Consider the following 25,643-nt stretch of genomic DNA (forward strand, 5'->3'; position numbering starts at 1 on the left):
AGAAGAAAACATAGGGGAAAAGCTTCTTGAAATTTTATTTGGAAATGATTTCTTGCATATGATATAGCAAACACATAGGCAACAAAAAGATAAGTGGACTGCAACAAAATTAAAAAATGTATGCATCAAAGGACATTAAAGGGAAAATACAATCCACACATTGGAGAAAATATTTGCAAATTACTTATGTGATTAGGGATTAATATCTAGAACTTTGACAAGTCTACAAAAACAACAAAACCCAATTCAAAAATGGACAAAGCTCTTGAGTAGACGTTTTTCTTTTTCTTTTTTTTTTTTTAGAGAGGGTCTCGCTCTGTCTCCCAGGCGGGAGTGCAGCGGTGTGATCATAGATCACTGCAACCTCCAACTCTTGGGCTCAAGTGATCCTCCCACCTCAGCCTCACAAATAGGTAGGACTACAACCATGTGCCACCATGCCTACCTACTTTTTAGGTTTTTGTAAAGACAGGGTCTCACCAGTTGCCCAGGTTGGTCTCAAACTCCTGGCCTCAAGCGAATCTTCTGCCTTGGCCACCCAAAGTGTTGGGATTACAGGTATGAGCCTCTGTGCCCAGCCATTGAATAGACGTTTTTTTAAAGAAGATATCTAGCCATTCAATAAGTGCATGAAAAGGTGCTCCACATCACTAAACATTAGGGAAATGCAAATCAAACCAAAATGAGATACCACTTCATACCTATTAGGACGGATATTATTAAAAAAATCAAGTGTTGATGACAATGTGGGGAAATTGAAACTTTGTGCATTGCAGTTGGTAATGCAACACGTGCAGTCACTGGGAAACAGAATGATGATTTCCTTGAAATTAAATACAACTACCATTCCTTTTCTGGATGTACATTCAATTGAACTAAATCAGAGACTCAAATATATTTGCACACCAATGTTCATAGCACTGTTTTTCATGTTTATAAATTTAATTACAACCGGGCTCTCAAGCAAGGTTCAAAGGCATGCCAAGATATTTTCTGAGACTCCAGTTCATAACATGTTCAAACGTGAGGGTCACTCAGTCTGTTCTTTAAAATAAAAGACTGTGACTATAAAATCATACACTCCAAATAAGACTCATATCAATTGATATTTTGAGGTCAAAAAAAGAAAAAAACAAAACAACCCAAAACCCAACTTTCAGTTCTCAAAGATTTCCTCACTGCAAAATACTTTCTCCAGCTAGCTAAAACTCTTTCCTCTCTGGAACTTACCCCTCCCCTTCTTTCAATTCATCTTTATCTTTCTCTAAACTCTGTTGCCCATGCTGGAGTGCAGTGGCAGGATCATAGCTCACTGCAATCTCAAACTCCAGGGCTCAAGCAATCTTCTCACCTCAGCCTCCCAGGTAGCTGGGACTACAGGCATAAGCCACCACGCCTATCTAATTTTTTTTATTTTTTATAGAGACAGGGTCTCACTATGTTGATTAGGCTGGTCTTGAACTCCTTGCATCAACCAATCCTCCATCCTTGGCTTCCCATGGTGCTAGGATTATAGGCATGAGCCACTGCACCAGGCTATAAATCTTTGTGTATATGTATATATGCTTAAATGTGTTTACGCATGTGTACGTGTATTTTGTTATACGTTGTGTCACCTAATAAAATCTGGTACAGTTGGTCAGAAATCTCTTAAAAATTCTATTCCTATCAAATTGGCCGGGTGCGGTGGCTCACGCCTGTAATCCTAGCACTCTGGGAGGCCGAGGTGGGCGGATCGTTTGAGCTCAGGAGTTCGAGACCAGCCTGAGCAAGAGCGAGACCCCATCTCTACTAAAAATAGGAAGAAATTATATGGACAGCTAAAAAATATATATAGAAAAAATTAGCCGGGCATGGTGGCGCATGCCTGTAGTCCCAGCTACTCGGGAGGCTGAGACAGGAGGATCCCTTGAGCTCAGGAGTTTGAGGTTGCTGTGAGCTAGGCTGACGCCACGGCACTCACTCTAGCCTGGGCAACAGAGTGAGACTCTGTCTCAAAAAAAAAAAAAAAAAAAAAAAAAAAAAAAAAAATTCTATTCCTATCAAATAAATGGGTGCTTATATAAAATATACAGTAATTAACCCCAATTTTTTTTTAGTTGACATGACTTAAATAAATCTTTGATAAATTAATTGATTTTACAATTGTTGATAAAATTAATAATGTCTTCAAAATCGTCAGCCTCATTTTTTCTGGTTTTACGGCTCGGACAGTGTTATATTTATCTCTGTTGTATGCTTTAAGTTAATGAAGCTGTAAACCCAGCCTAAAACAATTATTTTTGTGCAATTATTTTATAAATTAGATTAACATTGTTGATGTAATGAAAACAGCTATATCATCTGAGTTATTGACAGGATACCCATGTATTTAACTTGAAGGTTCTTACTTAGGTAAACACTCAATATTAATTGAGGCTATAAAATTGATTAATAAAAAATAAAATAATGCCTACCTCTGACTAATCTCGAATGAGAAGACATTTTAAAACAAGGCAGGAAACCCAGAAATTATTTTGTAAAAAATTCTTTTGGCCACGTGAAATTTACATATTTTTTTACATCAAAAATTGAAATATTACCCTAGCAAAATATGTAGTTATCAATTCTAGATGCATTACACATTGGCCCCGCCCCCTGGTGCCGCAGCCCCGCCCATAGATCTGGCTGTAACCTCAACCTTGGCCTCTGGGCCCGTTTCTGTCACCAGTCCCGGCGCTGAGCCGACCCGGTCCATCAGTACCCGCGCGGGAGCAAACTGGAATTTCACTTCCTGCCGGGCCCCCCGTGGCTGAGGCCAGAAGCCAGGAGTTCCGCCCGGCCCGAGCCTGGGAGCGGAAGTGACCGTCAGCAGCGCGCCACTCACCCGGCGGGCGCTTGCTGAGCGCGACAGGGAGCGTTTTTTTCCGGTGGCGGTTCTGGGCCTCTCAGGCTTTGGTGAGTTACGCGTACACGGGCCGGCTTCGGGTGAAGCGGGGATACCGGAGGACGGGTGTCGCCTGGGCCGCCCCGCTCCTGTGCGCCGGTGCCGCGAGTCCCCCCGGCGTGTCCCGGCGAGGGGCCGGGTCGGAGAACTGCCGTTATACCACGTCGGGGAGCGGGGCGTTTTCATCTACTATGCTCCCCTCTTCCAAAGCCTCCAACAGGCAACGTTTTTGGAGTTCTTTTCCAGAAGAAAAATAATTTACACTTTTGGAGTCAGGGTGACTCCGCCCCCAGGAGTCAAGGCTCGGGGACCTTGCGTAATTCTGGCGTGTTGTGATAAACCCTTGAGTGAAAGTTGGTTCAAAGGGGCTTCTTTTTCCTTTTCTTCTGCAGACGAATGTTTCATCTGAGAGTTTGGTTTTGTTTTTGTGCATCGTATTTTGTTTTTGACTTTTACTTTTATGTTTAAAGATAAAGATTGTTAGGTATCAAGGGTGTGCATATTTGTGTATGTGAGTATAAACGCTTGTAGACTGCAGGTCTTTCCGCTAAAGATTACTGACAATACTCAGCCATTCTCTTCATCTGAAGTTCCTAGGCCTGTACATTCCCACGGCGCTTAAAAAATGGGCCTCCAGGAAGAAAGCAGAGTAGCTTTATTATTATAGTGCCAGAATAATGGAATTTACCATTAACAGGATTGTTGGATAAAGTGTGTTTTGTCCCACAATTCTCTTTTGAAAAATCTCAAACGTAGTCATACTTTAAACATCTTATACCTACTGTAGTAGATTCACCCATTTTTAGCATTTTCCATGTTTGCGCTCGCCCCAGATAAATATATTTTACGGTAAATTAGTTGATAGTAAGCAAATTGAAAACAAACAGTAGACATAAGACTTGACCTTTAAATGCTTTATAATGCATATACTAAAGAATGTTGCTTAGTAAAAGCAAAATACTATTATTTCATCCAAGAAAATGAAAACCAATAACATCAATGTAATATCTACTCTGTAAAAAACAAAAACAAAACAAAACAAAAAATTCTCCATATTGTTCCAAAATAGGCTTTTGGGTGTTTTTGGATCTAAGATCCATTCAAGGTTTCTATATTGCCTTTGTTTATATACTTCAGTCTCTTTGAACCAAGAGTAGTGACTGTTTTTTCTCCATTATGTTGACTTTTTGCAGAGCTCACATTCTTTTAGAAAGTCAAACATTCTGCTATTTCTGGTTGTATTTTCATGGTAGGTATAAGGAATTCCTCCATTTCTCATATTTCCTGTCAAATGATAATTGTGTCCAGAGCAGAGGTTGGCAAATGTTTTGTCTTTCAGATAGCAGGTACTTCATGCTTTGCAGACCATAAGGTCTGGAATTAATTAGCTCTGTTTTTGTAGCCGGCAGTCAGCCATATACTGTAGTGAGCATAATGGCAGGGCTTTGTTTCAATAAAACTATATTTACAATAACAGGCCTGCAAGCCATAGCTTTCCAATGCCTAGTCTAGAGGCTTCAACAGATTATTTGCAAATTATTTTATAGGCAACATTGCATTTTATCAGGAAGACACATTTAAATGGTCTCTTTGTTAGTGATGCTCAGTTTGATTCCTGCTTAAGGTTGTGATCACCACAGTATTCTATTTTAAAGGTAGACATTTCCTTTTGAACAAGAAAGTGTTTTCATGGGTTGATATTTTGACACTCAGAGTCTTGTCCCCCAGCAACCTTTCTACCTGATTGTTTTAGTATCCATGAATAACCTTCAGTGAATAAACTCCTCTTTATGTTTTTTCACATTTGTGGAGGTGCATTTCCAGGGGATGCTTTTAAAGTTGGATGTCTATTTCTGATCAGCTCTTGATAGGAAAAAATAAAATAAAATTAGATGTCTAGGTCAGAGGGCACATGTACATTTAACATTTTTGTACATTAAATTCCCCCCCACAAGTCTTATACCATTTGGCAGTTTCTGAATCAACTTCTTTTTAACCTTTTAAAAATACTATTCTGGGCTGGGCACTGTGGCTCACGCCTGTAATCCTAGCACTGTGGGAGGCCGAGGTGGGCGGATCGTTTGAGCTCAGGAGTTTGAGACCAGCCTGAGCAAGAGCGAGACCCCGTCTCTACTAAAAAAATAAAAAGAAATTAGCTGGACAACTAAAAATATATTAAAAAAAAAAAATTAACCGGACATGGTGGCACATGCCGGTAGTCCCAGCTACTTGGGAGGCTGAGGCAGGAGGATCGCTTGAGCCCAGGAGTTTGAGGTTGCTGTAAGCTAGGCTGACCCCATGGCACTCTACCCCGGGCAACAGAGTGAGACTCTGTATCAAAAAAAAAAAAAAAATACTATTCTGGAGAAAAATAAGAAACAGATTTTATTTTATTTTATTATTTTTTTCTTTTTCTTTTTTCTGGTCAGTAGACTGGATGGAACATATTTTAGTTTTAACTGGTAAGGCACTTGTTTTCAAGAAGAAAATCAATGTCTTGTCCAGTTTCCTGGTGAGTAAGAATATGCAAACATATTTTTTTAGAAGTACAGTGTTTTGGTTTATGTTGTACTATGGGCAGATGTTTTATGAGTCTTATTTAATTTTTGCTTTGTAATTCTGTTTCTGGGTATCTTCTGTTTATACTTAGCTATATGGTAACATTTTTGTGGGGAATGGCAGTTTTCTGACAATCCAGAAATGATCATTGAATTTAAATTCCATGGCTCTCTGCCAAGGACAGGGAAACAGTGATCATGCAAACAGACATAGTACTCCCGCCATGGGTCTTTTTTTTTTTTGAGACAGAGTCTCGCTTTGTTGCCCGGGGTAGAGTGCCATGGGGTCAGCCTAGCTCACAGCAAGCTCGAACTTCTGGGCTTATGCGATCCTACTGCCTCAGCCTCTCTAATAGCTGGGACTACAGGCATGCGCCACCATGCCCAGGTAATTTTTTTTTTTCTATATATATTTTTAGTTGGCCAGATAATTTCTTTCTATTTTTAGTAGAGACAGGGTCTCGCTCGTGCTCAGGCTGGTCTCGAACTCCTGACCTTGAGCGATCCACCCACCTCAGCCTCCCAGAGTGCTAGGATTAGAGGCGTGAGCCACCGCACCTGGCCCTGCCATGGGTCTTACAGTCTATCTAGGAAGACATAATTTTTTAGTGGTCTCTGTCATATACCATTATAATTTTTTTGGGGGGGTTTAAAAAATAATTTTATTTTACAATATTAGGGGGTACAAATATTCTTGTTACATGAATGAATTGTATAATGCCAAAGTCAGGGCTTTTAATGTGTCTGTCACCAGAGGAGTATACATTGTACCCCATAGGTAAGTTTTTATCCCTCACCACCCCACCCCCCAAGACAGATTTTAAATTAGTATTGACAAATTTGTTATATGAACTTAAGAATACATTAATAACAGGGACTAGGACTTATTAGGGAGAACATTTATTGATTGTTTGAGACACAGTCTTGCTCTGTCTCCCAGGCTGGAGTGCAGTGGCACCATCATAGCTCACTGCGACTTCAAACTCCTGGGTTCAAGTGATTCTCCTGCCTCAGCCTCCCAAGTAGCTGGAACTACAGGCGTGCACCACCACACCTGGCTAATTTTTACATTTTTTGGTAGAGACAGCGTCTTGCTGTGTTGCCCAGGCTGGTCTTGGACTCTTGGCTTCAAGCAGTCCTCCCACCTCAGCCTCCCAAAATGCTGGGATTATATGTGTGAGCCACCTCTTAGAGTGATCCTTTTAAAACAGGAAAATCCTATGATGTCACTCTGTTGCTTAAAACTCTCCAATATCTTCCCAAAGCCCATAGGATAAAACTCAAACATCGCATCATAAGGGGTCACTGGATCCTACATGAACTGGCCCCTGACCCATCTCCAACCTCATCTGTGCTATTCACCGTGTTTCCACCACAGTGATCTTCTCTCTGTTGTTTGCACACACCTCTCTCAGGGCCTTCGCACCTGCTCTTTTCCTTTTTGGGGTATGCTTTCCATCTAGAAATTTTGTTGATGGATTGTTCTAATCACCAATGTGTCAATTCAAACACTGCTTTTGATGGTTCTTTCTGACCATCATAAGTAGGTCTCAGGCTCAAAGAATGATGGCAAGGCTGAGTGTAGTGGCTCACACCTGTAATCCCAGCACTTTGGGAGGCCAATGCAGTAGGATTGCTTGAGCTCAGAAGTTCGAGACCAGCCTCCCCAGTCCCATTTCCAGGGACTTGGGGTGGTGGTGGGGGGAGGCTGTGAAGCTCTGTGGCCTGGTCCCTAACAGGCCGCAGACCAGTACCCATCCATGGCCTGGGGCTTGGGGACCGCAGATCTAGACCACTGGACTCCACTAGACACCACTCAACTTTGTTGAGTTTCTCTATTGAGTGTCTTATAAGAGCATCTCAAACATTTTGTACTACCTGTTCAGAGGATTTAATCCTCATAATATTATCAAGGTAGTGGTCCATTGTGATATTTTGTCCAATGTCAAGACCTCTGAAGACTGTATTTTGGCAGAGAATAGGAGTCTTGATATATGCCTATGATATCAGTGCCCAGTAATTCTCCAAGATCCTTGGGACTTCTGTACAGGCCCAAGTGACTTGTTACCTAGGTCTGCAAATTGGGTGAGAGGCCATGATTCTCCACCATTGTGACTTAAGTAAGGTTTCTGGCCACCAAAGTTGACACTCTTTTTACATAGATGAAGCAATTTTCTAGTATACAAGTTGGCAAACTGTGGCTCTTGGAACACATCTGGCCCTAAACTTGTTTTTGCAAATAACGTTTTATTAGAACATAGCCATGTTGGTTTAGGTTGTCTGTGGCATCTTTCACACTACAAGGGTAGAGTTGAGTATTTGCAACAGTGCCCATGTGGCCTTAGAGCCAAGTTTGTTGATCCCTCTTCTAGTAGGCTGCTTTTCTGTTTCATTCCTTGGACACTGATCATTTACCACTGTATGTTCCGGGTCTTAATAGTTGATGTGGGCCGGGCGCGGTGACTCACGCCTCTAATCCTAGCATTCTGGGAGGCCGAGGTGGGAGGATTGCTTGAGCTCAGGAGTTCAAGACCAGCCTGAGCAAGAGCGAGACCCCATCTCTACTAAAAAATAGAAAGAAATTAGCCAAACAACTAAAAATAGAAAAAATTAGCTGGGCATGGTGGCACTTGCCTGTAGTCCCATCTACCTGGGAGGCTGAGGCAGGAGGATCGCTTGAGCCCAGGAGTTTGAGGTTGCTTTGAGCTAGGCTGACGCCACGGCACTTGAGCTTGGGCAACAGAGCAAAATTCTATCTCAAAAAAAAAAAAAAAAAAGAATCTTATTTTTTGCGGAGAGTGGGAGTTGCTGCACGTGGCGAGTAGGAAGTCCTCGCCCAGCAGAGGCTGCAGCAGAGAGCATGATGGCCCGCGGCGGTGGGCACACGTTCGATGGGAACTGATGCCACGCATGTCTACACCATACGTCCAATTAGCAGCCACCTCCACAGCCCTCCACCGCCACCTCCCCACCCTCTTGGGCTGCCGCCGTGAGGAGCTCCAGCCGTGGCCTCGCCCAAGCTGCCAGCACCGTCCTCCCGCTGCGCTGCCAGGGCTGCAGCGGCCTCCTCAGATTGCAGCGTGCCTGCGACCGCACCCCAGGGACAAGCCGCAGCTGCTGGGTGGCCGGGCGCCGGGCCCCTGCTTGGTGGTTTCTGTTCCCTGCGCTCCCTGTCACCCTCTCCCGGGTTTCTCCCGCGGAGCTGAGGAAGGGGAGAAATCCGCTGCCGAGCACAGCCTTCCCCCTTGGCGAGAGCGCCGGCGGAGCCACGAGAGAGGACAAAGTGGTGGTGCTGGGCTCGGGCTGCCCGGGTAAGTCCGTGCTCACCGTGCAGTTCGTGATGGGCTCTTTCATCCAGAAATACGACCCAACCATCGAGGACTTCTACCGCATGGACACTGAGGTGGACTCGTCGCTGTTGATGCTGGAGATCTGGGCACAGCGGCCACAGAGCAGGTCGCGTCCATGCGGGACCTGTACATCAAGGATGGCCAGGGCTTCACCCTTGTCTCCAGCCTTGTCAACCAGCAGAGCTTCCGGGACAGCAAGCCCGTACGGAACCGGATCATCCGGATGAAGCGGTACGAGCGCCGCCCATGATCCTGGTAAGCAACAAGGCGGACTTGGAGGGTGAGCGGAAGTCCCGTTCGGCAAGGCTGGCAAGGCTCTGGCCGAGGGGTGCAGCTCCCCCTCGGTGGAGACGTCGGCCAAAAACAAAGCCTCGGTCGAAGAGCTGTTTGCCGAGATCGGGAGGCAGATGAACTATGGGGCGCAGCCCAACGACACCCGACACCCGGCTACAAGGACTGCTGCTCAGCCTGCGTGATCCTCTGAGGTACCTGCGGTCACTGTGTGCCGGCCGAGTTTTGTGCACAAAATCCAAACGCACCCAACTGTCTAAATGTGATTTCTCTTCTTACTTTAAGATTGGAGACGACTTTGCATTGGCCAGGATGTCCTTGGAGCCCGGCTGGTCTCTGCAGCCTGTGCCCCCGCCTCCACCCCGTGTCGGAGGGGGTGTCCTACCTTGAGCATCCGAGACCCTGGAGGAGATGTGCCTCTTTGCATCACGTACATTTTTCGTTGATTTTGGTTAAGTAGCCGTTAGGGCGCAGTATCGGCTGCTTGACACCTGGCAAGCAAAAGTTTCAGCCTGGAAAAAAATGGGGGGGGGGAGGGGTGGAAGAAAAGGAGAGGAAGAAGGTGGAAAGGTTTTTTTTGTTTTTTGTTTTTGGTCAACAACCGTTTTCTACTTCCAAGTTGTTTTTTTTTTTTTTGAGACAGAGTCTCACTCTGTTGCCCAGGCTAGAGTGAGTGCCGTGGCGTCAGCCTAGCTCACAGCAACCTCAAACTCCTGAGCTCAAGGGATCCTCCTGTCTCAGCCTCCTGAGTAGCTGGGACTACAGGCATGTGCCACCATGCCCGGCTAATTTTTTCTATATATATTTTTAGCTGTCCATATAATTTCTTTCTATTTTTAGTAGAGATGGGGTCTCGCTCTTGCTCAGGCTGGTCTCGAACTCCTGAGCTCAAACGATCCGCCCACCTCGGCCTCCCAGAGTGCTAGGATTACAGGTGTGAGCCACCGCGCCCGGCCTGTACTGTATTTTAAAAAGCTAGTCATTAAAATCTGTTACTATCCCCCCAAAACCCTGAAAAGCTAAACTTAACACACACACACAAAAATGTGCAGATCTGTAACATTTTTTTCACAGCTGATAAAAATACTACCATTAACCCGCAGACTCCACTTCCATACAGTAGGTAAAGAAAATAGATTCTTTTTCTCACAAATATCAGCACTTTCTGACGCCCCACACTGTACTGGCATCAGTGTTGACAGTCCCAGTTCAGATGTGCCATACTTCAGATTGGATACACTGTGACAAGAGTCCAACTTTGCATAGACATTCTCAGAATCGGAATCATGGGATTGCCCTTCCAAGCTGGCAGAAAAGGAACCCCATCTTAATTGCCAGCTACTCCTAGAAAACAAGTAAAAAACGAAAGTTTCTTCCTCTCCTCCTGCTGCTTCATATGGTTCTCCCGGACTTCCTTCCATGTATTAAAAACTTGGAAGTAGGCTGGGCGCGGTGGCTCATGCCTGTAATCCTAGCACTCTGGGAGGCCGAGGCGGGCGAATCGTTTGAGCTCAGGAGTTCGAGACCAGTCTGAGCAAGAGCGAGATCCCGTCTCTACTAAAAATAGAAAGAAATTATATAGACAGCTAAAAATATATATAGAAAAAATTAGCCGGGCATGGTGGTGCATGCCTGTAGTCCCAGCTACTCGGGAGGCTGAGACAGGAGGATCCCTTGAGCTCAGGAGTTTGAGGTTGCTGTGAGCTAGGCTGACGCCACGGCACTCACTCTAGCCTGGGCAACAGAGTGAGACTCTGTCTCAAAAAAAAAAAAAAAAAACAAAAACAAAATACAGTACAAAGACTTTGTAAATGTGATTCAGGGCTCCCAGCACCTCCGTGTCTGCAGAGTGCCTTCAAAACTCAGCTGTTCCAGCCAGTGCCAACTTGTGAACTTCCCACCATATCCCAGATCTGCTATTCCCCAAACTGCTTCCCATTTTCCTTTCAGTAATCTTCCTGGAGGAGCCAGACAAGAGGGTCTGTTGTTCAGTGAATTTCTTTATTATTTTCAGCCTTCAAAATGTAATTTCCATGTCTTGTAATGAATGTTTCTTTTTTTTTTTTTTTGCTTCATTTGGTTCAAATTTTCAGGTATTTAGCTCCCCTTTTATATTATTTTTAAATAGTTTTGATTATTTGTTATAGGGTGTTCCTCCAGAAGCAAAGAGCAAAATTTTGCTGTTGTAATGTACCAAGAGAATTCTAACTAATTGTAATTTTCAATTTCATGAGTTTAATCATTGTCTCTTCACTTTAAGACTTTTTTTTTTTTTTTTTTTTAGACACAATCTCGCTCTGTTGCCCAGGCCAGAGTGAGTGCCGTGGCATCGGCCTAGCTCACAGCAACCTCGAAATTCCTGGGCTCAAGCAATCCTCCTGCGTCAGCCTCCCGAGTAGCTGGGACTACAGGCATGTGCCACCGTGCCCGGCTAATTTTTTCTATATATATTTTTAGTTCGCCAGATAATTTCTTTCTATTTTTAGTAGAGACGGGGGTCTTACTCTTTCTTGCTCAGGCTGGTCTCGAACTCCTGACCTCGAGCAATCCTACCGCCTCGGCCTCCCGGAGTGCTAGGATTACAGGCGTGAGCCACCGCGCCCGGCCCCATTTTAAGACTTTTAATACAAATGTCATTGTTAAAGAAACAACAACAAAAAGAGCTTATCTTTGGGGGCTAATTTAGTCAGTCCCATTCACCTTTAGCATCTCCACAACCTTGGTGACAAATGTTACCAGTCCAAATTAGCATTGTTTAAAATGTTGAGGGATTACGAAATGGGTTATAAATTTTAAAAATTTGTATTTTTCTGCTGCCTCAACATCTCTACGAACAGGCTGTAGGCACCCTGCCCAGGCGACCAGGTGTACCAGTATGAAAACACCAATCCCTGCCGCACATTCCCTTTGTTCCCTCTCATGCCTGTGACCTTTATTTATGCCTAAAGGCTTGACCAGAACAAACCCCAAATCTTATCTTTACAAGCCTAATTCCTGAGATTGGTCTCTCTCAATAGTATATAAGTCTGGGTTCAGCCAGAAAACAGAAGTCATACCTTGATTTAAACAGGAGTGCAACATAAAGATATAAAGAGAATGCTAACTTATAAGTGATAGTCCCTAAGAAAAGCAAACTTGTAGGGGGTCCTTCTCCCTAAGACTGGGCTTCAGACCTTGTTAGAGAAGGTGTCATTGCAGCCCATTAGATGGTGAAGTTCACTGGCTTGCCTGGGCCAGAGCTAGTTGGCAGTCACTGGGTAAGCAGGAAGCAACCCTGTGGAATGCAGAGAAGCCCTGTTAGGCTGTGGAGCAGTGGAAGTCATGGTGCCGGTACAGGTATAAGACCAAGAGGACTAAGCATCCACATCAGGAGGCCATGGGAAACCAGTCTTCAGTGTGTAGACAAGGCTCAGGTGGTGGGAAAGTGCAGAGAAGTGTTCTTTGCACCCTTGGATTCTTGGAGTAATTTGGTACATTTTTATTGGAACTCATTTATATTGTATTAGGAACATTTACTTAGCTATAATCTAGCTATACTTAAATACAGATGCTCCTCCATTAACAATGGGGCTATGTCCTGATAAACCCATCGTGACTTGAAATTATCAGTGAGAAATGCACTTAATACCCTGATAGATGTCTTGTAAAGTTGAGAAATTGTAAGTCAGGGACCATCTGTATAAAATTTGAAAAGGATCTTGGTTGTCATGCAGCAATCACTGGGTGCCTTCAGTGAGTCAGTCGGTGCCAGGTACTGGGAACCAACCACTGGCATCCAAAGGAGACAGTGCTGCACACGACATGCAAAAACTCGCCGAAGGAAAGCAGATTCCCCAGTCACACTACATTGTCAGAAAGCATTCCTAGAGGTACATAGCGTCCATTAAGGTAAAAGATTTTGTTTCTTCAAAAACAAGTTCAAAATGTGTGTCTATCCAATTATATTCTTACAAAATGTATAAAGGAATGCTTCACACTCACACAAGCATAATCAAGTCCATGATTCCAGTGGGAAGTGCTAACATATTTCTCCCATATTGCTTCTTTATACGATAGAGAAAAAATGAGTTAGGACATACATTTGAAAAAGATGAGCAATGTGCCTAATGTTTGTATACAGATTATTGTACCTAGTAGCTGGAAGAAATTACAACGTGCTTGTCTGGGCCTGATAGGGAACAGACTGAAGGGTGCGGTGGGCCTTCTGCAGCTAGATGATTGGATTCTTTATCTTATTTAGGCTTGTTATTACAGGAGTGTATGCAATTGTCAAAGTTCTTCCAATTAATACTTAAGATGAGGCCGGGCGCGGTGGCTCACGCCTGTAACCCTAGCACTCTGGGAGGCCGAGGCGGGTGGATCGCTCGAGGTCAGGAGTTCGAGACCAGCCTGAGCAAGAGCGAGACCCCGTCTCTACTAAAAATAGAAAGAAAATTATATGGACAACTAAAATATATATATACAAAAAATTAGCCGGGCATGGTGGCGCATGCCTGTAGTCCCAGCTACTCGGGAGGCTGAGACAGGAGGATCGCTTAAGCCCAGGAGTTTGAGGTTGCTGTGAGCTAGACTGACGCCATGGCACTCACTCTAGCCCGGGCAACAGAGCGAGACTCTGTCTCAAAAAAAAAAAAAAAATACTTAAGATGTGTGCATTTGAATGTACATTGATTACATACCAATTTTTAAAAATTAAAGTTAAATATTCTATGTAGGTACCACCAAACTAAACACATTTGTGGGCCTATCCAGCATAAGGATCCCCATTTGAGACCCCTGGTAGTAGGTATGATCTACACCAGGAGTCCAGACGTGGTTTTTGTGACGTTAGGGTTTGAGTGTCATCTGTGGAATGAGGCCTGTAGGGTTTTTGTGAGAGTGAACTTGGCTCATGGATAATGAACTGAGAAACTTTTCAGTGTTTATCATCATTTGAATACCATTCTGTTGGTCACCATTTGAGCTGCTGTTCTGTGTTTGATTTCTTAATCATTTTCATTAATTTTTAACTGAAAAAAGTTAATGTTTAAGATACATAAGGTTAAAAGATAACTAAAAAATCATGAAATAAGTATGGGAAAGAAATGAATAAAAATAAAAGAAGGGCCAGGTGCAGTGGTTCACACCTATAATTCCAGCACTTTGGGAGGCAGAGACAAGAGGATCACTTGCGACCAGGCTGGGCAGCACAGTGAGACCCCATCGCTTCAAAAAATAAAAGCAAACCTTGGTGAAGAAATGAACCTGATAAATACAATGAAAAGGTGGTTCATAGTATTTATGAATACCCATGTAATAGACTCATATTATAGACAAGAAGACCCATATAGTAGATAAGGGTTGGGCACAGTCTACTGTGGTATTGCCCCTCTGCCAGTGCAAGGGGGAAGGCTGATCTGTTTGGTTTGAGTTTTCCCAGCCAAGACCTGTTGAGGCTGCCCAGTCCTTAAATGTATTCTGAGATTTTTTTGCAAAAACCTTACCTGCATTCAAGTCCTGGTTTACCACCTCTGAAACTGGGTGCTATTGACCAATTACAAATGTTGTCTAATGTAGGTCTTTTCTGTATGAAATAGGGACAATGATATCCACTGAGAATAGTAGTTATGATAATTGAGCATGTGCATATGCGTGTGTGTGTGTGTGTGTGTGTGTGTGTGATATATATATATCTCCTAGTGCAACTTCTGACACATGGCCATCTCTGTAAATGGCAGTCAGCGTTACTGATACTCATGTTACAGAGTATACCATTTTTAGTGACCTCCACATATATTGTCTGCAGAGAGAGAACTAATGATTTTTTGTTTGTTTGTTTTTTCTTGAGACAGGATCTCACTCTGTCTCTGGGGGCTAGAGTGCAGTGACATCTTCGTAGCTCACTGCATCCTCAAACTCCAGGGCTCAGGGGATCCTCCTGCCTCAGCCCCTTAAGTAGCTGGGACTATAGATATACACTACCACGCCCGGCTAATTTTTCTATTTTTTTGTAGAGACGGAGTCTTGCGCTTGCTCGAGCTGTTTTTGAACTCCTGGCCTCAAGCAATCCTCCTGCCTGGACCTCCCAAAGTGCTAGGATAACAGGCATGAGCCACCTCTCCTGGCCTAATGTATGGTATTTGATGACTGATGATTAAGTATTGCTTGTTGATTAATGATTGATACCAACAGGAATCCCAGTAGCCCTGTCTAAAGAGGAATGAAGATTGCCACTGTCCACTTAGATTCACAAGCTGCCCTGAAGTGATGTTGGCATCAAAGAAAGGAGTGTTCAGGCACATTTTCACCTCACAGGATGGCAGCTGTTGATTTGTCCCCTGGTAAGTCCTGTTGATTCTCTTTTTCTGAGACGATTCTCTAGCTTCTCCTTCAACAATACAGAATGCTGTGGTCTGGGCTGAATAGTCACACTGCTGGCCCATGTGGGAGGTGCTGAAGTGGGCCATTAGTGTGCTGTTTTGCAAGTCGGCCCCCTGGGATGTGTGCTTTGGGAAGAGGTGGCTGCATAGTCTCCTTCATGAGTTCTGTCATGATAACGTCACATTGCTCAGGGTATAAGTTTCCTTATCTGTAAAATAAGACTATTCAACTTTTCCTGTCAGGCAGCATGGCTGACCCTCCCCTTTTCCGGCTCTAGGTGAGACAGACTGCTCTGGCATTGTACGGCAGTAGGTTGTGTACGTGTGTGTCTTCTTCTTTTTTTTTTTTTTTTTTTTGAGACAGAGTCTCACTCTGTTGCCCGGGCTAGAGTGAGTGCCGTGGCGTCAGCCTAGCTCACAGCAACCTCAGACTCCTGGGCTTAAGCGATCCTACTGCCTCAGCCTCCTGAGTAGCTGGGACTACAGGCATGCGCCACCATGCCCGGCTAATTTTTTGTATATATATATTTTAGTTGTTCATATAATTTCTTTCTATTTTTAGTAGAGACGGGGTCTCACTCTTGCTCAGGCTGGTCTTGAACTCCTGACCTCGAGCGATCCACCCGCCTCGGCCTCCCAGAGTGCTAGGATTACAGGCGTGAGCTACCGCGCCCGGCCTCGTGTGTGTCTTCTTGACTGTGCAGGAGTATATGGGAATTTCAAACTAGGGTGGCATGACTTCTGGGTGTGTAGATGTGGGAATCTCACTCAGCTCTGGGTTCTCATGGTCCCTTACTGTTTCAGGAGGTCGTCTTTCTGGGAACCCAGTCTGCCTTCCTGAAGCAAAGACAGAGGCAGGAAGGATGGTGGCTGACTGCCTGAAAAATTGTTACCAGGTAAAAAAAAAAAAACTGTATCCTTGTGCAGAATGACATGCTGCGTCTTGACCAGGTAGACTGACTTCCTTCTAGACAGACTTGTCTCTAGAGGCTCCGAAAGCAAATAAAGCCTCGCTCAAGGGCCGAGTCCCCAGTTGAATTTCCCCAGGGAAAGGAGCCCCTTCACATAGGTGAGGTGTTAACTTTAAAATCATCCCAGGCCGGGCGCGGTGGCTCACGCCTGTAATCCTAGCACTCTGGGAGGCCGAGGTGGGCGGATCGTTTGAGCTCAGGAGTTCGAGACCAGCCTGAGCAAGAGCGAGACCCCATCTCTACTAAAAATAGAAAGAAATTATCTGGACAGCTAAAAATATATATAGAAAAAATTAGCCGGGCATGGTGGTGCATGCCTGTAGTCCCAGCTACTCGGGAGGCTGAGACAGGAGGATCCCTTGAGCTCAGGAGTTTGAGGTTGCTGTGAGCTAGGCTGACGCCACGGCACTCACTCTAGCCTGGGCAACAGAGTGAGACTCTGTCTCAAAAAAAATAAAAAATAAAATCATCCCAGTATTTTTAGTAATTACTAATTAATCTTACCCTAATGGGGCTGACTGCATGTTTCTTGTTTTGCTGGGTGCTCTGACAGACAATAAGGCAGATGGAAGTTTCCTTTACCCAAACAATGTATTTGTTCATCAGTGTTGATGAAATGTCTGGAATATGCTGAGCAGTGTGCTCTAATAGATGGAAATAAGACAAGATTTCCTAGTCTGGTTGTGGTGAGATAAATTCATATTCAAGAAGCCATATAACCAGAGGAGATCAACCGTGAACGTGTTTAGATAAAAGAGCTTCTAGGACCATCAAACCTTGCAGTTGATAACTGCAGACCTTGGATTCCTGTATAGGCACTCGGTCCCCCCTCCCTCATTCTCTAGTGAACACTGGTAGAAATGGTGTGTGGCTCAAACCAGCATGTGTATGATGGTTTAGGATTTGGTGACCTTTGATGATGTGGCTGTGGACTTCACCCAGGAGGAGTGGACTTTGCTGGACACAACTCAGAGAAACCTGTATAGTGATGTGATGCTGGAGAACTACAACAACCTGGCCACAGTAGGTGAGACTGCCATTCCTTGTAGCCTTTTGTGGAATTGGTACATGTTATGTGCTCACTGTGGCAGCCTCGGTGATGTCAAGTCTGAACACAGTGGGAAATAGCAAACATAGTCCCTGCCCTACGTAGGCTTTAATCTACTGTGGTTCTTCTCAGAATGTGGTCCACGATCAGTAGCAATACCATGGGTGTTAGAAATGTACATTTTCTTTTTCTACCTTTTGACATGGTGAATCAGAAACCTGGAGTTGGAGCCAGTCATCTGTGTTCCAGCACATCCTCTAGATCAGCTATCCCCAACCTTTTTGGCACCAGGGACTGTTTTCATGGAAGACAGTTTTTCCACAGATGGGGGAGGCAGGGATGATTCAAGCACATTTATTGTGCACTTTATTTCTATTGTTATTTCATTGTAATATATAATAAAATAATTATACAATTCACCGTAGGTTGCGTATCTCTGATCTAGATGACTCTGATGCACAATAGTGTTTTGAGAACCACTGGTGTAGTTGTTTCCCCATGATAATGAAGATCTCTGTTACCTTTCCTTTATTTCCTATTTGAATAAAAGTCTTAGTGCCTTGTAAATGTGTACATAAGCCCAGATTTGAGACTTAGGGGACAGAGGTAACTGTACTTTTTGGGGCACAGACAGAGGCCTCATTTGCATTTTTAGCCCTTTTGAAATAATTTCACTGCTTTCATTAGAACTATCGTCCCTGAATCGTAGGACGGTTTATCATCTTTTACATGAGCCTCTTCCATTAACGTCTTTCCCTGTGCTCAGGATGTCAGCTCATAAAACCCAGTTTGATCTCTTGGTTGGAACAAGAAGAGTTGAAGGCAGTTCAGGAAGGAGTTTTCCAAGGTAAGTGTTCATGAAGAACAACCCTGGTTAGTGAGAAGTTCAGTATGTTTGGAAGTATAATGAAGAAGCTTTTTAAGATGCGTTTTCTTTCAGAAGGTTGAGGCCATCTCAGAAGGTTAGGAAATATTCAACTTCCCACACTCTTTTACTTATACAGTAGGCCCCCTTGTCCATGGTTTCGCTTTCCATGGTTTTAGTTACCTGCAGTCAACTGTAGTCCGAAGATACTAAATGGAAAATTACAGAAATAAACTGTTCGTGTTTTAAATTGCTCACTGTTCTGTCACATGATGAAATCTCGTGTCATCCTGCCCAAGATGGGAATCATGCTTTTGTCCAGTGTTTCCCCACTCTATAGGCTACCTGTCCATTAGTCATTTAGTAGCCACCTCAGTTACCAGATCAAGAAAACATAGAATATATGGGATTTGGTACTATCTGCTGTTTCAGGCATCCACTGGGGGTCTTCGAACATATCCCCTGTGGATAATGCCCCCATTAACAAGGGATATGTTTTTTTTTTTTTTTTTTGAGACAGAGTCTCACTCTGTTGCCCAGGCTAGAGTGAGTGCCGTGGCGTCAGCCTAGCTCACAGCAACCTCAAACTCCTGAGCTCAAGCGATCCTCCTGTCTCAGCCTCCCGAGTAGCTGGGACTACAGGCATGCGCCACCATGCCCGGCTAATTTTTTCTATATATATTTTTAGCTGTCCATATAATTTCTTTCTATTTTTTTTTTTTAGTAGAGGTGGGGTCTCGCTCTTGCTCAGGCTGGTCTCGAACTCCTGAGCTCAAACGATCCGCCCACCTCGGCCTCCCAGAGTGCTAGGATTACAGGCGTGAGCCACCGCGCCCGGCCACAAGGGATATGTTTATTGTTTTGTTGTAAGCTCTTTTTCCAGAAATTTCCAACTTTAATTCCCTAATATTCTCTTTCTGTTCACCATCAGTTTTAATTTTCACAGAATCAATTTGTAATAAACGATCTAAAATTTTTACCCCACATTCTTGTCTTTGACATATTTTTGACATAGCTAGAATCCTCAAATCTCTTTTTTTTCCTTACCATGTTAAATTTGAAAACAAATACAAATGATCCTTATCATTTTTTACTCAAGTCAGTCTTCCATTTATTTTTCTGTGTTTTATTTCAGGATGGGAAATGCAATTTGAAACCAAATGGTCAGCACTTCAGCAGGACTTTTTGAGGGGTCAGACATCCATTGGGATTCAAACAGTAAGATTAACAAGGGATTTTTTTTTTTTTTTTTTTTTTTTTTTTTGAGACAGAGTCTCGCTTTGTTGCCCAGGCTAGAGTGAGTGCCATGGCGTCAGCCTAGCTCACAGCAACCTCAAACTCCTGGGCTCAAGCGATCCCATTGCCTCAGCCTCCTGAGTAGCTGGGACTGCAGGCATGCGCCACCATGCCTGGCTAATTTTTCATGTATATATATTTTAGTTGGCCAGATAATTTCTATTTTTAGTAGAGACGGGATCTCACTCTTGCTCAGGCTGGTCTCGAACTCTTGACCTTGAGTGATCCACCCGCCTCGGCCTCCCAGAGTGCTAGGATTACAGGCGTGAGCCACGGCGCCCAGCCAATAAGGGATATTTATTATTTTCTACCCTCAGAGAAAAATCGGGAATCCCATTATAGAAAATCAGCAAAAATAAGAGATATTTGAGAGCAGTAGTATACATGCAAGAGAAAGTGATGTCTCTGGAGAGAGAGTTTGAATATGATGAATTTGAATATGCTCCAAACCAGAGTGGAACTTATTTCTTCAGCTTTCCCAGGAGTACACATTCCCCGCATATGTAACTAGACATTGAGTTTTTAAAACAATTTCTTGGAATTCTACAGCAGTCCATTTAAGATTAGAATAGATGGCATTACATTCTGGAATAAGGATTCAATCATACTATTGGAAAGAAATCACCAAGGCAGGATTTGTATATATACCGTGTAATGAAAATGGCAAAAATCATAATCATCATCATAATGTTTTTATCTTCAGATACATGAATCTATTAATGTGTTTGAAAAAATACTTAAATTGTCATTCATCCCTTCATCAACAGGAAGGAAGCCACAATGCAGGGGAAGTCTGTGATTGCAAGCTACATGAAGAAGTCTTCAGTGAACACTCATGCCTTAAGACACACACGAGAACCCAAAGTACAGGGAACACGTATAACTGTAATCAGTATGGAAAAGACTTTCTCTTCCTGCACAAGAAAACGTCTGCTGGTGAGAAACTTTCTGAGTTTAATCAGAGTGGGAAAATCTTCAGCCTGACACCAAACATTGTGTACCATAGAACTAGCACACAAGAGAAATCCTTTGGATGCCATCACTGTGGGAAATCCTTCATAAGTCAGTCATGCCTTCAGGCACATATGAGAAGTCACAATGGGGAAAAACTCTATGAATGGAAGGAATATGGGACAGATTTTATTCACTCCACAAGCCTTTCTGTACTAATAGAAACCCTCAATGCAAAAAAGCCCTACAAATGTCAGGAATGTGGAAAAGGCTATAGATATCCTGCATACCTCAATATTCACATGCGAACCCATACTGGAGAGAAACCCTATGAATGTAAGGAATGTGGGAAGGCCTTTAATTATTCCAATTCATTTCAAATACATGGAAGAACTCATACTGGAGAGAAGCCCTATGTATGTAAGGAATGTGGGAAAGCCTTCACTCAGTACTCGGGCCTTAGTATACATATACGATCTCACAGTGGAGATAAGCGCTATGAGTGTAAGGAATGTGGGAAATCCTTCCTTACATCCTCACGCCTTATTCAACATATAAGAACTCACACTGGAGAGAAGCCTTTTGTATGTGTTGAATGTGGAAAAGCCTTTGCTATTTCTTCAAATCTAAGTGGACATTTGAGAACTCACACTGAAGAGAAGGCCTGTGAGTGTAAGATATGTGGGAAAGTATTTGGGTATCCTTCATGTCTTAATAATCACATGCGAACTCACAGTTCCCAAAAACCATACACATGTAAGGAATGTGGAAAGGCTTTTAACTATTCCACCCACCTTAAAATTCACATGCGGATCCACACTGGAGAAAAACCCTATGAGTGTAAACAATGTGGGAAGGCCTTCAGTCATTCCAGTTCATTTCAAATACATGAAAGAACTCACACTGGAGAGAAACCCTATGAATGTAAGGAGTGTGGTAAAGCCTTCATATGTTCCAGTTCCTTTAGAATTCATGAAAGAACTCATGCTGAAGAGAAACCCTATAAATGTCAGCACTGTGAGAGAGCTTACAGTCATCCCCGTTCACTTCGAAGACATGAAAGGACTCACTAGTGAGAAACAGAATTGTTATAAGCAATGTGGGAAAGCCCTCATTTGTCCTCATTCATTGTGAAAAAACTCACACTGGAGTTCTCTGTGAACCCTATGAAAATTATTTAATAAAAATGAGTTTGTTAGGGTAGAGCCCCAATCCAATATGCCAGGTGTCCCTATGAGAAGAGAAAGATGTGTCAGGGACACACATGCAGAAGATCATGTGAAGCCATGTGCAAGCCAAAGACAGAGGGAGCTGGAATAGATCCTTTTATTAAGGCCTCCACAGGAAACCAACCCTCCTGGCACCTTGATCTTGGACTTCTAGCCTCCAGAACTGTGAACAAATAAATTTCTCTTGTTTGAGGCACCGAGACTGTGGTATTTTTATGGTAGCTCTAGCAAATTAGTACAGTAAATAATCTGTAGAAACAGTTTAGATTGTCCAAAGGCCTTAATATTCATAATGTGCAAAACCACACTGGAGGGAAACCATATGAATGTGTGAAGTGTGGGAAAGCCTTCGCTGAATCTTCAGCTCTTTCTAAACATGCAAGAAATCACACAGGAGAGAAGTTCTATGAATGTAAAGCATGTAAAAAAGCCTACAAGTGTTCACCATCCAAGGCATCTGATAATAGACCATATGAAAATGAGGAGGGAAAAAAAGAAAGAAAAGAAAATTTCTTTTACTGTGAAAGGAAGGAATATGACCTTATTTATACACCGTATGGGAACTTGGAGTGGACTGAAACCCCATTAGGATTGTGGAAGAGCTTACGTTAATATTTTCTACCTTACAGAAAGTATGAGAAGACTGGTGAGAAACCTTTTGCTTGTAAGTCATGTAGGAAAACTTTCATTAATTCCACAAAATTCTTTTTAGATGTCTAAAATTACTGCAAAACTCTAGGAAAGTAAGGAATGTGGTATAACCTTTAAATATTTTACATGCCATGATATGTATATGCAACCTCACATTTATGATACTGTACTGTTTCATGAACAGTATTAGTAATAACAAAATAATCCTAAATCCTCCCTTCCATCATTGCTGTATTCATTTCACATATATTTTCACACACACACAATGAGTCTATATAATCTAATACTTTGTAACTATTAATATTTGAAGAAGTTATCTGTTAGATCAATTAAGAATTAGAAAAGAAAAATTTTTATTTTACCTCCACTTATTTCTTCTCCTATCCTCAAAATTGGATGTAATTCTTCCCCTTGTTCATATATACATAACGCATTTTTTTCCTCCTGGCTTTTTTTTCAGAATTTTTAAATCTTTGATATTCTGTAATTTAAAAATTATATGCCTAGGTGTAGCTTTCTTTGAAGCTTATCCTGCTTGGTGTTCTCTGAGCCTCCTGGATCTCTGCTTTGGTGTCTGAGATTAATTTTGAGAAATTTTTAGTCATTATTCTTTCAAAATTTCTTCTATTCCTTTTTCTCTTTTCCTGCTGGTATTCCTGCTATGCATATGTTACAACTTTTTTTGGATGTCCTACAGTTATTATATCTTCTGGTTGTTTTTTTTTTTTTTTTTCAGTGTTCTCTTTGCTTTTCAGTTGTGGATGTTTCTATTGATAATCAAGCTCGGAGACTCTTTAGTCAGCTGTTTCCAGTCTAGTAATAAGCCCATCAAAGGTGTTCATCATTTCTGTTACACTGTTTTCAATCTCTAGGGTTTCTTTTTGCTTCTTCCCCAGAATTCCCATCTTTCTGCTTACACCGTTTATCTCTTCTTGGATGCTGTCTACGTTATCCATTAGCATCCTTAACATATTAACCATAATTGTTTTAAATCCCCAGTCCCATAATGTCAGTATTCCTGCCATATCTGGTGCTTGCTCTCTTTAAACTGACTTTTGACTTTTAATATGCCTGGTAATTTTTCCCTGATACCTGGGCCTGACATACTGGGTAAGAGGAACTGCTGTAAATAGGCCTTTAGTAACATGGTGATAAATTTTGGGGAGAGGGGAAGTGTTCTGTTGTCCAGTGATTAGATTTCAGTCTTTCATGAGTCTATGGCTCTGGACTGTGTGAACTTAACAGTTTTTTTCCTTCCTTCAATTGGGTGAGGATGGCTAGAGACGGATGGAGTTGGATATTTCCCTTCCTTCTGGTCATTTAGGCTCTCATAAAACCCCAGAAGATTAGGCTTTGATTAACTGATTTCTCCTGAGGGCAGACCTTGTTAACAGAGTGCCCTGGTATGTGTAAAAATGGTTCCTTTTTCACTTCCTCTACCAAAAGCATGAGGAGATTTTTCTCTGATACTTGGTGCAAGAGCCTGAGTTCCTGGAAGTAAAACTCATACACTGTGGGGAACTCCCCCTCCCCACCACCCAGCCACCAGAGTTTTTAACTCCCAGACTTGTCCATACCTGTCCTTCACAGTTCTTCAGTGATTAGTTTTCCTACCCTGGTACTGGTTCCCGAAGTAGTTTCTGCTCTGTGATTCTTTGTATCCACCTGTCTGTCACCAATTTTGAAAGTAGCAGTTTTTCCTGTGACTTTATTTCTCTTACACATCTAAGAAGTGTTGTTGATTTTTCAAGTTATTCAGCTTTTTGCTTCTCGGAACCGAGTGTCAAATTCCAAGCTCTTTATGTGGGAACTGGGAACTAGAAGTCTGTAAATTTTTAAAAAATGCCTTCACTGTGGCTCACACCTGTAATCCCAGTACTTTGGGAGATGGAGGCAGGAGAATCACTTGAGGCCAGGAGTTTGAGACCAGGCTGGGTAACATAGCCCATCTCTACAAAGACAAAAAAAAAAAATTAAAATGCCTTCATTATTGCACAGCCCTTCCTAAATATTTATAAGTTCACTGTGGACAGAGCCCTATGAATATAAGGAATATTGGAAAGCCTTCACTAGTTCCTCAAATCTTAATGCACGTGTGAGAATTCATCTGGAGAGATGTTATTTCAGGTGCGATAGGAAAAGGATTTATATACTCCTTCTCCTTTAATATTCATATGTGAACTCACATTGTAGAAAAACCACACACATCTAAGGAATGTGGGGAGGCTTTTAAGCATTTCACAAGCCTTAATATTCACATGTGAGCTGACACTGGAGAAAAGCCCTACAAGTGTAAACAATGTGGGAAGGCCTTCAGTTATTCTAATTCATTTGAAGTATATGAATTCACACACTGTAAAGAAATCCTATGATGCCAGGAGTATCATCTTTCAAATATAATATAAATCCTTCAAATCTTATAATCCCTCTCAATATCATTAAAAAAACTCATAATGGAGAGAAACCTTATCAGTGTTAGTATTGTGGGAAAGCTCTCTCTTCCCATCCACTTGAAAGTTGTGAACAAACTCACATTGTAAAGAAATGCTCTGGGAGTTAGGAATGTGGGGTCCACTTCACTATTGTCTCAGGTCTTATTGAACATGTAAGAATTTACAGTGACAGGAAACCCTATATTTATGGGGAATATGGGAAAGTCTTTATTAAATCCTTAGGATTTAAACAGCCTAACTCTTACTGGACAGAAATCCTATGATTGTAAGGAATGTGGGAAAGCCTTCTCTTGTTCCTCAAGCCTTAATGTCTGTGTAAGGATTCCCAATGGAGAGATGCCATATTAATGTAAGGAACGTGGGAAAGACTTTTGCCAGTGCTCAGTCCTTAATAAGCATTTAAGAACACAACTTGTTATTTACTATGAATGTAAGCAGTGTGGGAAAACCCTTCCTTCATGCCACAAGCTTTAATATCTATGTGCCAACTCATGCTGGAGAACAACTTCATGAATATAAGTGGAATGGCCTAGATTATGTCCCACCTCCCTCCCCAATTCTTCTGGTAAGCCTTTAACCCCTGGGACTTCAAGATGTAATGATATTTTGGAGATAAGTGTTTTAGAGAAGTGATTAATTTAAAATGGGACCCTAATTCAACATGACTGGTTTTCTTATAAGAGGTGAAAGAGATA

At 42.6% G+C, this 25,643-nt stretch overlaps 1 protein-coding gene and 1 pseudogene across 1 annotated transcript; both read left to right on the forward strand.

The window, feature by feature from the left end:
- The first annotated feature begins 2,612 nt into the window (after positions 1-2,612).
- LOC138397374 (uncharacterized) lies at positions 2,613-9,318 on the forward strand (annotated as a pseudogene).
- Positions 2,901-22,418, forward strand: LOC138400888 (zinc finger protein 426). The gene is made up of 7 exons (XM_069496043.1): positions 2,901-2,937; positions 15,297-15,445; positions 16,289-16,380; positions 17,356-17,482; positions 18,270-18,350; positions 19,504-19,586; positions 20,432-22,418. The coding sequence occupies exons 2-7, from the start codon at positions 15,421-15,423 to the stop codon at positions 21,686-21,688; spliced, it is 1,665 nt and encodes a 554-aa protein (XP_069352144.1). The 5' UTR covers positions 2,901-2,937; positions 15,297-15,420; the 3' UTR covers positions 21,689-22,418.
- Positions 22,419-25,643: the final 3,225 nt, after the last annotated feature.

This window comes from Eulemur rufifrons, chromosome 2, assembly GCF_041146395.1.
Source record: "Eulemur rufifrons isolate Redbay chromosome 2, OSU_ERuf_1, whole genome shotgun sequence".
Classification (NCBI taxonomy): Eukaryota; Metazoa; Chordata; class Mammalia; order Primates; family Lemuridae; genus Eulemur; species Eulemur rufifrons.

Bases quoted from the DNA above. Each gene is read 5' to 3' on its own strand.
- LOC138400888 (XM_069496043.1), top strand. From the start codon at position 15,421: ATGGCAGCTGTTGATTTGTCCCCTG. The intron at 16,381-17,355 runs GTAAAAAAAAAA...ATGATGGTTTAG, and splicing joins GCCTGAAAAATTGTTACCAG to GATTTGGTGACCTTTGATGA. The intron at 17,483-18,269 runs GTGAGACTGCCA...CCCTGTGCTCAG, and splicing joins CAACAACCTGGCCACAGTAG to GATGTCAGCTCATAAAACCC.